This window comes from Mustelus asterias, unplaced genomic scaffold (assembly GCF_964213995.1).
Source record: "Mustelus asterias unplaced genomic scaffold, sMusAst1.hap1.1 HAP1_SCAFFOLD_1723, whole genome shotgun sequence".
In the NCBI taxonomy this organism is placed as follows: domain Eukaryota; kingdom Metazoa; phylum Chordata; class Chondrichthyes; order Carcharhiniformes; family Triakidae; genus Mustelus; species Mustelus asterias.
The window spans coordinates 32,501-48,697 of NW_027591668.1; the positions used below are offsets into that span (position 1 = coordinate 32,501).

General features: G+C 45.9%; 1 protein-coding gene across 1 annotated transcript in view; it reads right to left on the reverse strand.

Moving 5' to 3' along the window:
* LOC144488623 (pancreatic secretory granule membrane major glycoprotein GP2-like) overlaps nt 1–16,197 on the reverse strand; it is a 53,273-nt gene that overhangs the window by 12,817 nt on the left and 24,259 nt on the right. The window contains exons 4-6 of the mRNA XM_078206687.1: nt 12,388–12,464; nt 12,130–12,294; nt 9,482–9,568 (exon numbers count right to left, since the gene is read on the reverse strand). Coding sequence (XP_078062813.1) covers nt 9,482–9,568; nt 12,130–12,294; nt 12,388–12,464 — 329 coding nt within the window. The remainder of the gene's footprint in view (nt 1–9,481; nt 9,569–12,129; nt 12,295–12,387; nt 12,465–16,197) is intronic.

Below are 16,197 nucleotides of genomic sequence, written 5' to 3' on the forward strand. Positions count from 1 at the left end.
TCCCCTCAGCCTTGTCTGCTCCAACGAAAATAACCCAAGCCGACACAACCACTCTTCATAACTTAAATGTTCCACATCAGGCAGCATCCTGGTGAATCTTCTCTGCACCACCTCCAATGCAATCACATCCTTCCGATAATGTGGTGAGCAGAACTGCACACAGTGCTCTAGCTGTGTACTCACCAAAGTTGCAACATAAGTTCTCTGCTTTTGTAATCTATGCCTCGATTGATAAAGGCAGGTATCCCATATGACTTTTTCACCACCCTACTAACCTGCCCTTCCGCTTTCAGAGATCTGTGGACAAATACACCAAGGTCCCTTTGTTCCACAGAACTTCCGAGTGTCCTACCATTCATTGAATACTTTCTTGTCAAATTACTCCTTCCAAAGTGTATCACCTCACATTTTTCAGGGTTAAATCCCATCTGCCACTTATCTGCCCATTTTGTCTATGTCTTCCTGTAGCCCAAGACGCTCTGCCTCACTGTTAAGCACCTGTCCAATCTTTGTGTCATCCGCAAACTTACTAACCCTACTCCCCACATAGTCAATGTCATTTATATAAATAATGAATAATAGGGGACCCAACACAGATCCCTGTGGTACGTTGCTGCACACTGGATTCTAGTCACAAAAGCAGCATTCTGTTATCACCCTCTGTCTCCTGCAACTGAGTGTATTTTGAATCCACTTGATCAAATAACCCTCTATCTCATATGAATTTACCTTCTTTACAAGTGTCCCATGTGGGACTTTGTCAAAGGCTTTGCTGAAATCCATATAAACTACATTGACCCCTCGTCTACACACCTAGTCAACTAACACGTCAGTCAACGACACATGGTAGCACAGTGGTTAGCACTGCTGCTTCACAGCACCAGGGACCTGGGTTCGATTCCCGGCTCGGGTCACTGTCTGTGTGGAGTTTGCACATTCTCCTCGTGTCTGCGTGGGTTTCCTCCGGGTGCACCGGTTTCCTCCCACAGTCCAAAGATGTGCGGGTTAGGTTTGATTGGCCATGCTGAAATTGCCCCTTCGTGTCCTGAGATGCACAGGTTAGAGGGATTAGTGGGTAAAATATGTAGAGATATGGGGGTAGGGCCTGGGTGGGATTGTGGTCGGTGCAGACTCGATGGGCCGAGGGGCCTCTTTCTGTACTGTAGGATTTCTATGAATCTATGATACTCAAAACATTCAATCAAATTTAAGGCTAGTGTTTGCAAGATATTGAGAATGTGAGAGTTTAAGGTTATTTTAAGTTTAATTATTATTGTTACAAGTAGGCTTACATTAATTTACGGCAATGAAATTACTGTGAAAATCTCAATCTCTGGCACCTGTTCAGATACACAGAGAGAATTTAGCACAGCCAATGCATCTAACCTGCACATCTTTCAGACTGTGGGAGGAACCCGGTGCACCCGGAGGAAACCCATGCAGACACAGGGAGAACGTGCAGACAGTGACCCAAGCCAGGAATCGAACCCATGTCCCTGGTGCTGTGAGGAAATAGTGCAAACAGCTGTGACACTGAGATACAGGAAGATAGAGAATGACTGTGTGTAAGGGAGAGAAACGGCAAAATACAAAGAATGTGTGAGTGTGAAAGAAAGATACAGCAAGACATAGCAAATGTCTGTGTGTGAAAGAGATGGTAGTCATGATGTGGAGATGCTGCTGTTGGACTGGGGTGAACACAGTAAGAGTTTTAGTGACACCAGATATCCACTCCATCTGAGGAAGGAGCAGCGCTCCGAAAGATAATGGCATTTGCTACCAAGTAAACCTGTTGGACTTTAATGTGGTGTTGTTAAAACTCTTACTGCGAAAGAGATACAGCGAGATATAGAGAACGTGTATGTGTGTGAGGGAGAGTCATAGAGTCATAGAGAGGTTTACAGCATGGAAACAGGCCCTTCGGCCCAACTTGTTCATTCCTGCCTTTTTTTAAAAACCACTAAGCTTGTCCCAATTGCCCGTGCTTGGTCCATATCCCTCTATACCCATCTTACCCATGTAACTGTCTAAATGCTTTTTAAAAGACACAATTGTACCCGCCTCCACTACTACCTCTGGCAGCTCGTCCCAGACACTCACCACCCTCTGTGTGAAAAAATTGCCCCTCTGGACACTTTTGTATCTCTCCCCTCTCACCTTAAACCTATGCCCTCTCGTTTTAAACTTTGTCCTTTTTCGTTTGGGAAAAGATGTTGACGATCGAGCTGATCTATGCCCCTCATTATTTTATAGGCCTCTATAAGATACGGAAAGGTAAAGAATGTTTGCATATTTGATATAACAGGCTAGAGGGAATGTGTCCGATGTGAGAGACAGATACAGCAAGATATAGGAAATGTGAGTGTGAGAGAGAGATACAGCAAGATAGAGAGTGCGTGTGTGAGAGAGAGAGAGATACAACAACAAGCTCGAGGGAATATGTCTGTTTGAGAGAGAGAGGTATAACGAGATATAGAGAATGTGTGTGTGTGAGAGAGAGAGATATACAGCAAGATATAGAGATAGAGTGTAAGAGAGAGAGAAACCGTATGGCCAATCCACCTAACCCGCACATCTTTGGACTGTGGGAGGAAATCGGAGCACATAGAGCAAACCCATGTCGACACGGGGAGAATGTGCAGACTCCACACAGACAGTAACCGAGGCCGGAATTAAACCTGAATCCCTGGCACTGTGAGACAGCAGTGCTAACCACTGTGCCAACGTGTCATCCGATGTGGGCGAGTGAGAGAGATACAGCAAAATATAGAGACTGTGTGAGTATGAGTGAGAGATACAGCAGGATATAGAGAATGTCTGTGAGTATGAGAGAGAGATAATGTGGAGATAGAACATAGAACATAGAACATAGAACAGTACAGCACAGAACAGGCCCTTCGGCCCACGATGTTGTGCCGAGCTTTATCTGAAACCAAGATCAAGCTATCCCACTCCCTATCATCCTGGTGTGCTCCATGTGCCTATCCAATAACCGCTTAAATGTTTCTAAAGTGTCTGACTCCACTATCACTGCAGGCAGTCCATTCCACACCCCAGCAACTCTCTGCGTAAAGAACCTACCTCTGATATCCGTCCTGTATCTCCCACCACGAACCCTATAGTTATGCCCCCTTGTAATAGCTCCATCCACCCGAGGAAATAGTCTTTGAACGTTCACTCTATCTATCCCCTTCATCATTTTATACACCTCTATTAAGTCTCCCCTCAGCCTCCTCCGCTCCAGAGAGAACAGCCCTAGCTCCCTCAACCTTTCCTCATATGACCTACCCTCCAAACCAGGCAGCATCCTGGTAAATCTCCTCTGCACTCTTTCCAGCGCTTCCACATCCTTCTTATAGTGAGGTGACCAGAACTGCACACAATATTCCAAATGTGGTCTCACCAAGGTCCTGTACAGTTGCAGCATAACCCCACGGCTCTTAAACTCCAACCCCCTGTTAATAAAAGCTAACACACTATAGGCCTTCTTCACAGCTCTATCCACTTGACTGGCAACCTTTAGAGATCTGTGGATATGGACCCCAAGATCTCTCTGTTCCTCCACAGTCTTCAGAACCCTACCTTTGACCCTGTAATCCACATTTAAATTTGTCCTACCAAAATGAATCACCTCACATTTATCAGGGTTAAACTCCATTTGCCATTTTTCAGCCCAGCTTTGCATCCTATCTATGTCTCTTTGCAGCCTACAACAGCCCTCCACCTCATCCACTACTCCACCAATCTTGGTGTCATCAGCAAATTTACTGATCCACCCTTCAGCCCCCTCCTCTAAGTCATTAATAAAAATCACAAAGAGCAGAGGACCAAGCACTGATCCCTGCGGCACACCGCTAGCAACCTGCCTCCAATCCGAAAATTTTCCATCGACCACCACCCTCTGTCTTCGGTCAGACAGCCAGTTACCTATCCAATCGGCCAACTTTCCCTCTATCCCACACCTCCTCACTTTCATCATAAGCCGACCATGGGGGACCTTATCAAACGCCTTACTAAAATCCATGTATATGACATCAACTGCCCTACCTTCATCAACACACTTAGTTACCTCCTCAAAAAATTCTATCAAATTTGTGAGGCACGACTTGCCCTTCACGAATCCGTGCTGACTATCTCGGATTAATCCGCATCTTTCTAAATGGTCGTAAATCCCGTCCCTAAGGACCCTTTCCATCAATTTACCAACCACCGAAGTAAGACTAACCGGTCTATAATTACCAGGGTCATTTCTATTCCCTTTCTTAAACAGAGGAACAACATTCGCCATTCTCCAGTCGTCTGGCACCATCCCCGTGGACAGCGAGGACCCAAAGATCAGCGCCAAAGGCTCTGCAATCTCATCCCTTGCCTCCCACAGAATCCTAGGATACATTTCATCAGGCCCAGGGGACTTATCGACCTTCAGTTTATTCAAAACTGCCAAGACATCCTCCCTCCGAACATCTATTTCCTCCAGCCTATTAGCCTGTAACACCTTCTCTTCCTCAAAAACATGGCCCCTCTCCTTGGTGAACACTGAAGAAAAGTATTCATTCATCACCTCGCCTATCTCTACTGACTCCATACACAAGTTCCCACTACTGTCCTTGACCGGCCCTAACCTCACCCTGGTCATTCTTTTATTCCTCACATAAGATTAAAAAGCCTTGGGGTTTTCCTTGATCCGACCCGCCAAGGACTTCTCATGTCCCCTCCTAGCTCTCCTAAGCCCCTTTTTCAGCTCATTCCTTGCTAACTTGTAACCCTCAATCGAGCCATCTGAACCTTGTTTCCTCATCCCTACATAAGCTTCCCTCTTCCTTTTCACAAGACATTCCACCTCTTTTGTGAACCATGGTTCCCTCACTCGGCCATTTCCTCCCTGCCTGACAGGAACATACCTATCAAGGACATCCAGTATTTGTTCCTTGAAAAAGTTCCACTTTTCATTAGTTCCTTTCTCTGACAGTTTCTGTTCCCAACTTATGCCCCCTAATTCTTGCCTAATCGCATCATAATTACCCCTCCCCCAATTGTAAACCTTGCCCTGCCGTACGGCCCTATCCCTCTCCATTGCAATAACAAAAGACACCGAATTGTGGTCACTATCTCCAAATTGCTCTCCCACAACCAAATCTAACACTTGGCCCGGTTCATTTCCCAGTACCAAATCCAATGTGGCCTCACCTCTAGTCGGCCCATCCACATATTGTGTCAGGAAACCCTCCCGCACACACTGCACAAAAACTGCCCCATCCAAACTATTTGACCTACAAAGGTTCCAATCAATATTTGGAAAGTTAAAGTCCCCCATGACAACTACCCTGTGACCCCCACACATATCCATAATCTGCTTAGCAATTTCTTCCTCCACATCTCTATTACTATTTGGGGGCCTATAGTAAACTCCTAGCAACGTGACCGCTCCTTTCCTATTTCTAACTTCAGCCCATATTACCTCAGTGTGCAGATCCCCCACGAAGTGCCTTTCCGCAGCCGTTAAACTATCCTTGATTAACAATGCCACTCCTCCACCTCTTTTACCAGCTTCCCTACACTTAGTGAAACATCTATACCCCGGAACGTCCAACAACCATTCCTGTCCTTGTTCTACCCACGTCTCCGTAATGGCCACAACATCGTAGTCCCAAGTACCAATCCACGCCCCAAGTTCATCTACCTTGTTCCGGATGCTCCTTGCATTGAAGTAGACACACTTCAACCCACCTTCCTGTCTACCAGTACCCACCCTTGACCCTGATACCTTCCCCAATACCTCACCACCCTCTCTGACTTCTGGACTACAACTCCCTTTCCCACTCCCCTGACAAATTAGTTTAAACCCCCCTGAAGAGCCGTAACAAATTTCCCTCCGAGGATATTGGTGCCCCTCTGGTTCAGGTGCACCCCGTCCTGTTTGTACAGGTCCCACCTTCCCCAGAACGTGTTCCAATTATCCACGTATCTGAAACCCTCCCTCCTACACCATCCCTGCAACCACATATTTAACTGCACTCTCTCCCTGTTCCTCAACTCGCTATCACGTGGTACCGGCAATGTACCAGAGATGACCACATGTTTTGTCTTGGCTCTCAGCTTCCAGCCCAGCTCCAGAAATTCCTGCTTTAAATCCCCGTCCCTTCTCTTACCTATGTCATTGGTACCAATGTGCACCACGACTTGTGACTGTTTCCCCTCCCCCTTCAGAATCTGGAAAACACGGTCTGAGACATCACGGACCTTGGCATCCGGTAGGCAACATACCATCCGTGAGTCTCTTTTGCTGCCACAGAACCTCCTATCTATCCCTCTAACTAACGAGTCCCCAATAACTATCGCCCTCCCGCTCTCCCCCTTTCCCTCCCGAGCCACAGAGACGGACACAGTGCTGGAGATCCTCTCACTGCGGCTCCCCACTGGTATGTCATCCCCCTCAACCGTATCCAAAGCGGAATACTTGTTGCTAAGGGGAATGACCACCGGGGATCCCTGCACGGACTGCTTCCTCCCAGCCCCTCTCACCGTCACCCATCTGTTTTCAATCCTCGGAGTAACTGTATTCCTAAAGCTTGTGTCTATGGCCATCTCTGCGTCCCTGATGATCCTAAGTTCATCCAACTCCAGCTCCAGTTCCCTAACACGGTTTTGGAGGAGCTGCAGATGGGTGCACTTCCCACAGGTGTAATCAGTAGGGACACTGTCGTCGTCCCTCACCTCAAACATAGTGCAAGAGGAACATTGCACTGCCTGCACACCCATCCCCTCTAGATACCTTGCCAGTACCAGGTAGAAAGTGCAAAAATGAATTCAAACTCACCCCTACTCGCCCTTTCAGCCTAAGCCCTGTGAGCCAAAGTCTTATAGCTCACACTCTGCTTCCCACACACTCAAGCCCTGTGAGCCAAAGTCTTATAGCTCACACTCTGCTTCCCACACACTCAAGCCCTGTGAGCCAAAGTCTTATAGCTCACACTCTGCTTCCCACACACTACGCTGCCCGCTCCCGACGCTGCCCGCTGTATACTGCAGCCTACCTTTAATACTTCACGCGCTTAAAGAAACCCTTCCCAGACTCCTTTGCTGCCCACTTCTAGTTTTCACTTTAAACTTGAAAAACTGCTGTTAAAGTAAAGGCCAAAAAAATACACACACTAGCTGACTAATTAAATAAATAAACAATTCAATTAATCCAATTAATCTCTTACCAACACTGCTGCCTTCAATCACCCCTCTCAGCTTGCTCCAGTGGACTGGGGTAAGCACAGTAAGAAGTCTCACAACACCAGGCTAAAGTCCAACAGTTTTATTTGGTAGCACAAGCCACAAGCTTTCTGAGCGCTGCTCCTTCATCAGATGAGTGGGAGTTCTGATATACAGAATATATACAGGATATAGAGAATGTGTGAGTGAGAGAGAGAGATACAGCAGGATATAGAGAATGTGTGAGTGAGAGAGAGAGATACAGCAGGATATAGAGAATGTGTGAGTGAGAGAGAGAGAGAAATACAGCAGGATATAGAGAATGTGTGAGTGAGAGAGAGAGATACAGCAGGATATAGAGAATGTGTGTGAGAGAGAGAGATACAGCAGGATATAGAGAATGTGTGAGTGAGAGAGAGAGATACAGCAGGATATAGAGAATGTGTGAGTGAGAGAGAGAGACAGCAGGATATAGAGAATGTGTGAGTGAGAGAGAGAGACAGCAGGATATAGAGAATGTGTGAGTGAGAGAGAGAGATACAGCAGGATATAGAGAATGTGTGAGTGAGAGAGAGATACAGCAGGATATAGAGAATATGTGAGTGAGAGAGAGATACAGCAGGATATAGAGAATGTGTGAGTGAGAGAGAGATACAGCAGGATATAGAGAATGTGTGAGTGAGAGAGAGAGAGAGAAATACAGCAGGATATAGAGAATGTGTGAGTGAGAGAGATACAGCAGGATATAGAGAATGTGTGTGAGAGAGAGAGATACAGCAGGATATAGAGAATGTGTGAGTGAGAGAGAGAGATACAGCAGGATATAGAGAATGTGTGTGAGAGAGAGAGATACAGCAGGATATAGAGAATGTGTGAGTGAGAGAGAGAGAGAGATACAGCAGGATATAGAGAATGTGTGAGTGAGAGAGAGAGATACAGCAGGATATAGAGAATGTGTGAGTGAGGGAGAGAGATACAGCAGGATATGGAGAATGTCTGTGTGGGTGAGCATATGAAAGAGAAATGAAAAAGCAAGAGTGGCAAAATCTTTAAAGAAATAGTTGGTCAATTATCCAGTGAGTGAATTAGAACCTTGTGCAATCTGATCCAAGTGCGGAGACCACTTTCTTCCCCATCATGTCACACATGCAGCCAATGTTCAAACCCCAATAATGTCCAATTTAAAAATCTGCAAGTTGCTGCTCCACCAATCACAGCAAATGTGGCAGAGGAACAGCCTGTGATTGGAGCTGTGGTGTGAATGTGAAGGTCCATGATGCATTCTCACTCTCATGGCCGCCCTTGCAGTCTCCCCTACAGGAACATAGGGATCTGAATGATCGCACAGCCTCCTACTCCCTTTCAGTCAGTGATTTCCAAACCCTGACCACCCTTTGGCTGAAAATATTTTCTTTTCATTTCCCCTTTAAATTTTTAGCCAATAACTCTCAATCTGTACCCCCGCCCCTTCCCACAGTTACTAAACACTCTGCAAAGGTAAATTGTCCCTTCCCATCCACACTATCTAGATCAACCAATCAATGCTCACCTCTTCAAAAGACAACAAACCCAGCCTATCCAATCTTTCAAAACAAAACAGAAAAGGCTGGAAAATCTCAGCAGGTCTGACAGGCATCTGTGGAGAGAGAATAGAGCTAACGATTCGAGTCTGGATGACCCTTCACCAGAGTTCCAGCTCGGACCCTTCGTCAGAAGTCCTGACTTTCGGCACGGAGCTGATTGTGCTGACAAAAAAACACTTGAGAGACTCGCGACCGGCGCTCGCTAAAGGCCCCCAGCTGCTGTGTCCCGGTTTGCAGCACAGTGGGCCCGAGAGTCCCGGCCTGTATCTTTATTCAAATAGGGAGACCAAAACTGTGCCCAGATTTTATGATGTGGTCCCACCAAGACCCTGTACAGCTGCAGTAAAACGTGCTCACATTACATTCCATTGCCCTGACAAGACCAACATTTCACTTCTGTCCTAACCACTGATGAGACCATTATCGTGATGTGGTGATTTATGGAGCAGGACAGCCAGGTCCCTCTGTACCTCCCAGTTCACCAATCTCTCTACATTTCAATCATCTGAAGCTTTTCTATTGATTCTGACCAGTCACACTTTCTGGGTGACCACAAACACCAATGACAAAATAAACATGCACTGATAGCAAAATGATTGGAACAGAATCCCACTCCCCTCACACAATCCATCTCACTCCCCTCGCCCACTCTGTCCATAGCAACCCTTCTCTCAGTTTGATTTTCAAAATGCTAATACCTGATGCTGCTGTAACGTTCCAATGAGGCGAATCATAAGGCGGGCTGGTCTGTGGTGTGGGCGGTTGGGTTGGAACTGGACCAGCTTCTGTGAATGAGGAACAGAAAGGTGAGAGAATGTGTGAGAGCAACATCCAACACGAACACAAAATACAGTGAGGAACAGGAGTCTGTAAGTCAAACATGAACTCTGCCCATCCACACAGACGCTGTCACCATGGTGAATACTTGACATTGTTCTCACCAATCGCCAAACTCAGATTCAAACCATTGTGAGAGCTCAGCCAATGATATTGTAGAGGCAAAACTGTCTCTGCAATCGTCCGAATGTGACTTCGAACCAGACTGGACCCACATGGGTCATCCCACACTCCACACTGGATAGCCCATGCGAGGCAGCCCACACCCCCAAACAGGACCCCCAACACGGGACCCTTTATACAGGATAGTACACACACTCCTGACCCCCTAACTGACTCTTGCACAAATCAGCTGTCAGTAAGAAACCCAAACCCCACCCCTGCCAATCCCCCCCCCCCATAACCATTGCCGATGTGAACCAACACCCTGACCCCGTGTCCGACCAGACTGCTACACCCACTCCCCGCATACCCTGGCCAATCCTCTACATGAACTGGCTAGTGCCCTCATGCACCGCCCCCCCGCCCCCCCCCCCCCCCCCCCCCCACCAAAAAAAACTGACTTAACAGTCTGACTGCACACAACCCCCACCCCCCCATGAGCAAACACTCCAGCCCCCGTGACCGATCCAACAACCCCCCCACTTCCATAACCAAACCCTGCACCCCTTGCATGACCAACCCTCCCCCACCTCTGCCACCCCTTCCTGACCGAGTCCCCTCCCCTAAATCCCCACACTCCCTCCCCCACTCCCTTGTTTGCTGTTCTGTTATTTTCAGTGGGAGTTTTATTTGCAGTTGCCTGACAGAAGTTGTTGCGGTACAAAAGGGGTATGAGCTCCTTCACTCCATTGTTTCTGGCTCGAAAGCCAGTGTCTCCCTGCACTGCCTGAATTTTCATATATGCCCACATTATACTGCATTTTTCAGATTTCTGTCCACACATATCAATCTCCTTTTATATCCTCTTCACAATTTACTTTCCTACCTATCTTTGTGGTGACAGCAAATTTAGCAACCATACCTTCAGTTCCTTCATTTACGTTGCTATTCAAATGTCCCTTTAGCATCCATGATGACTGAGATTCCACAGCCCTCTGCAATGGAGAATTCCGAGGATTCACAACCCTCGGATTTTATGAATTAAAAAAAAATCTTCCCCTTGCTCCTAAGTGGCGTACCCATATTTTGAAATTCTGTCCCCTGGTTCGAGTCCCAAAGTGAAGAATCCTATCCTCACACTTAGGTCAAAATAGAAGAATTGTTGGGGTTGAATCTGGGTTCATAACATACCTTGGGGACCCTAACGTTGCTACTTTGCTACTCCTGAACTCAATCCCTCTGGCAATAGAAGCTAATAAACCATTAGCTTCATAATTGTTCATTGCTCCTGCATTCTAGCTTTTAGTGATTTATTGGAAAGAATCATAGAATCATAGAAACCCAACAGTACAGAAAGAGGCCATTCGGCCCAACGAGTCTGCACCGACCACAATCCCAACCAGGCCCGACCCCCATATATTTTTACCCACTAATCCCTCTAACCTACACATCTCAGGACACGAAGGGGCAATTTTAGCATCGCCAATCAACCTAACCCGCACATCTTTGGACCGTGGGAGGAAACCGGAGCACCCGGAGGAAACCCACGCAGACACGAGGAGAATGTGCAAACTCCACACAGACACTGACCCAAGCCGGGAATCGAACCCAGGTCCCTGGAGCTGTGAAGCAGCAGTGCTTTGACGAGGGATTCCTAATCTCGCACCATTTCAGAAATACTCCACACACTTGTTCCTCCTCGCAAATTGTAAGCATAACCTTATATTTTCTACGTTATATTCTATCTGACATCTACTTGTCCACTCACTAAGCCCTTTTGGAAGAACATATTTAGTCCCCACATCCAAATTATTGATCAAAATTGTGAACAGCTGGGGCCCAAGCTCTGACCCTTGTGGTTCCCTCTGGTCAGAGGCTGCTAACGCCAGAATGAGCTGTTTATTGTCACTCTGCTTTCTGCCTGTTAACCAATCTTTAATCGATGCCAGTATATTACCTCCTATCCCAATGCTTTATTTGTGTTGACCAACTTTCCATTGCTGACCTGATCAAAAGCCTTCTGAAACTCCAGGAACACTGCATCCACTTTTCTCAATTATGTTAGGAATATCCTCACAAACCTCCAACATGTTTGTCAAACGTGATTCACCATTGATTAATCCATGTTGACTATGCCCAATCACATCTTCATTATCAAAATGTCTATTCCACAACTCCTTGAGAATTAATTATTTTAATTTCCCTCCTTGTGCAGGAAGGTTAGTGAGTGAGTGAAGGGCGACAAACGGGCTATCAGAGTGTCTGAATCATTTCCCTTTGCTAAAAATTATACTTTGAGTGTCAGTCCCTTACAAAGCAGAGGCTCTCGTGTAACTTTGTCAGTTGAGCTGCTGAGCTGGGACATCCCAGAGTTTTCTCTTTACATCATTTCCAAACACCAATGTACCTGTGCAGTAAGCGAGGGAACAGGCAGGTGACTTCTTCAACTCATAAACAAAGAAATTGTAGCAGCGTTTGATCTTTATTTCTTGGTGCCAGCGACAGGTGTTTCCACTCCAGTGAAAACAAACTGTCCTCTTTACTATCCCTTCACGCAGACTGGGATGAGATCCTGAAATGAGGAATAGAAAGATTGAAAAGTGTCTCCAGTGTGAATTGTGTTGGACAGTCAATGTCAATCTGATGTAACAGAGTCTGAAATTACCTTTTAACCAGCCTGTGGCGTGTGTGGAGCAACGTCTTACTGGAACAACAGTCTCAGGAATGGTCGAACTACCAGGACTGAAAGGACAATCACACAGTTCATCGCTGTACTGATGCAATCCAAATAAAAAGAGGCTGCAAATACTCAGCTGGTCAGGCAGCCTCTGCGGCGAGAAACAGAATAACGTTACCCTTTGTGACGAACCATCTTCAGAGCAGAGGAGTTATCACAACACCAAACATTAACTCTGTTTATTTCCAGAGATGCTGGCTGACCTGCTGTATATTTCCAGCATTTTATTTTTGTTATTTCATTATTTTAAGGAAGAGGTGTGTGAAATATTAAATGAGATTAGCTCAGTGAGGGAGGAAATATGAAGATGTTTACCATCCTTGAAAGTGGATATGTCCCCAGGCAGAGACAATTCATACCGGAGGCTGCTGAGGAAAGCAAGGGAAGATGTAACAAAGACACAAAGCATCTTCACCCATCAACTGTGCCTATAGATGTGGAGCTGGAAAAGTAATGACATTGATTAAGAGACAGCCGGAGTAATTACAGAGCATTCAGCCTCATGTCTGTGGTGGGAAAATAATGGGAAATAATTCTGTGAAATAATAGAAATCATCATTTGGGAAGGTTTAAATAAATTTGAGTCAGAATGGATTTGTTCAAATAAGTCAAGTCTCAATAACTTGATTACATTGATTGGCAAAGTAACATGGAGAGTTGATGAGTGTAACATATATGATATAGTCCACAAGGGTTTTAGCAAGAGCTTTGACAAGGTCAAACAAGACTCACTCGTCAGGAAATTGGAAGGAGAGTTGGATGCCAATTGTCTCAATGTCAGAAGCAAAGGGTTGTGGGTAGTGTGGTTATTGAGATTGGAAGGTTATTCCCAGTGGAATTCCAGAGGGATCTGTACTGAGTTCCTTGTGTTCTTGTGGTAGTGTCAATGAAATGGAATTAAAAGTTGGGGACATGAATAAGATGTCTGCAGCAGAGATGAAAATCGTTCATGCGCTTGATAGTGAGGAAGAAAGCTGTAAACAGCAGGAAGATATCGATGGATTGGTCAGGTGGGTAGATGTGTGAGCAATAGAACTCAATGTGGAGAAGTGTGAGGGAATGGGTTTTGGGAGGACAAACACTGGATGGAGAACACACAATGAATGGTGGATATTGAGGTGAGTGGTGGAGCAGAGGGATCTTGGAGTATATGTCTATTGATTGCTGATGATAGCGCGACAGGAAAATAAGGTGCTCAAGATGATGCTGTAGAGATTTTTCTTTATTGATCAAGGACACGATTAGAAGAGGAAGGAGGTGTTTCTCTAATTGTATAAAACAATTGTTAGAGCACAAATAGAGTACAGTGTACAGTTCTGGTCACCACATCACCAAAAGAGTCTGGTAGAGACAATTGATGAGGATGGCCGGCACGGTGGCACAGTGGTTAGCACTGCTGCCTCACAGTGCCAGGGACCCGGGTTCGATTCCCGGCTTGGGTCACTGTCTGTGTGGAGTTTGCACATTCTCCCCATGTCTGCGTGGGTTTCCTCCGGGTGCTCCAGTTTCCTCCAGGGGCAATAGCCAATATAAGTGCATGGGGTTGTGGGGATGTGGCCTAGTGTGACTGTGGTTGGTGCAGACTCGATGGGCCAAATGGCCTTCTTCCACACTGTGGGATTCTATGAGATGTTGGAACATTTTATTCAGGAGGGGAGATTTCATTCTGACATATAACATCAGGAGGTATCTGGATTGAGTGGATTAGGAAGAATCGGTTTTCATTTGCAGAGAGGTCAATGTCCAGGGAGCAAAGATTGAGAATAATTGTGGGAACATTGAGTGGGGGGCGCTGAGGAGGAGTATTTCCACACACCGAGTGGTGTGAACCTCACAGAGCTAGAAGGTGGCACTCTGCTTTTTCAACCAGTATGGATACAATGGATCGAATGGCCTCGTACTGCACCCTGAATTTTAACATGTTTAAACATATTGCCACCCATCCCAGCAAGTCACTTTCCTCTCAGTCACAGAATCGAAAAATGAAACAGTGCAGAAGAGGCCCTTCAGCCCGTCAAGTCTGCATTGATACGTGAGAATCCCCTGACCTTCATACCTAATTCTGGTTACCACCTCTTGGCCCGTAGCCTTGAATGTTATGGCATACCAAGTGCTCATCCAGGTACTTTTGAAAGGATGTGAGGCAACCTGACTCTACCACCCACCAAGGCAGCACATTCCACACCATCACCACCCTCTGGGTAAAATCATTTTCCCTCACATCCATCCTAAGTTTCCTGCCTCTCACCTTGAACTTGGGCCCGTGTGACTGACCCTTCAACTAAGGGGAACAGCTTCTCCCTATTCACTCTGTTCATGTCTCTCAGAATCTTGTACACTTCGATCAGCTCGCCCCTCAGCCTTCTCTGCTCCAGTGAGAACAACCCAAGCCTCTCCAACCTCTCTTCATAACTTAACAGTTCTATCCCAGGCAGCATCCTAGTGGATGGATAATGTGGTGACGAGAACTGCACACAGGACTCTAGCTGTGGCCTCACCAAAGTCCGATACAACTCCAACATAACCTCCCTGCTTTTGTAATCTCTGCCTCCAATAATAAAGGCAAGTGTTTCATATGACTTTTTCACCACCCTACTAATTGTGCTTCTTCCTTCGGTGATCTATGTACAAACATGCCAAGGTCCCTTTTTTCCTCAGAGAGTTCTTAGTGTCATGCCATTCATTGAATACTTCCTTGTCAAATTACTCCTTCCAAACTCATACTTTTCAGGGTTAAATTCCATCTGCCCCTGATCTGCCCATTTGACTATCCCATCTATATCTTCCTGGACCCAACACATTCATATATATAATTAACACCCGACCAATCTTTGTGTCATCTGAAAACTTACTCATCCAGCCCCTCAACATAGTCATTGGTGCCATTAATATAAATGACAAATAATATCAGACCCAGCACAGATCTCTGTGGTACGTGACTAGACGCTGGCTTCCAGTCACAAAAGTAACCTTCTGTCATCACCCTCTGTCTACAACAACTAAGCCAATTTTTAATCCTCATTAAGTTACTCTGTATCCCATGTTCATTTGCCTTCTTTATAAGACTCCTATGTGAGACCTTTTCAAAGGCTTTCACACTTGGAATACTGTGTACAGTTCTGGTCACTCTGTTAGAAAAATATAATATTAAATTATATGGAGAGCGTACAGTGTACAGAAAAGAGTTACCAGGATGTTGCCTAGTATGGAGCATATTAGCTATGAGGAGAGGTTGGAGAAACTTGGTTTGTACTCACTGGAACGATAGAGGTTGAGGGGCGACCTGATAGAAGTCTACAAGGTTATGAGGGTCATGGATAGAGTAGATAGTCAGAAGCTTTTTCCCAGGGTGGAAGAGTCATTTACTTGGGGAGTATAGGTTTAAGGTGCGAGGGGCAAAGTTTAAAGGAGATGTATGAGGCATGTTTTTAACACAGAGGGTGGTGCGTGCCTGGAACTCGCTGCCGGGGCAGGTAGTGGAAGCAGATATGGTCGTGACTTTTAAGGGGCGTCTTGACAAATACATGAATAGGATGGGAATGGAGGGATAAGAAGGGTAGGGGGTTTTAGTTCAGCATGGTTGGTGCAGGTTTGGAGGGCCGAAGGGCTTGTTCCTGTGCTGTAATTCTCTGGAGTGTTGGAGGCTTAGGGGTGATCTTATAGAAGTCAATAAAATAATGAGGGGCATAGATCAGCTTGAACGTCAATATTTTTTCCCAAAGGTAGGGGAGTCTAAAA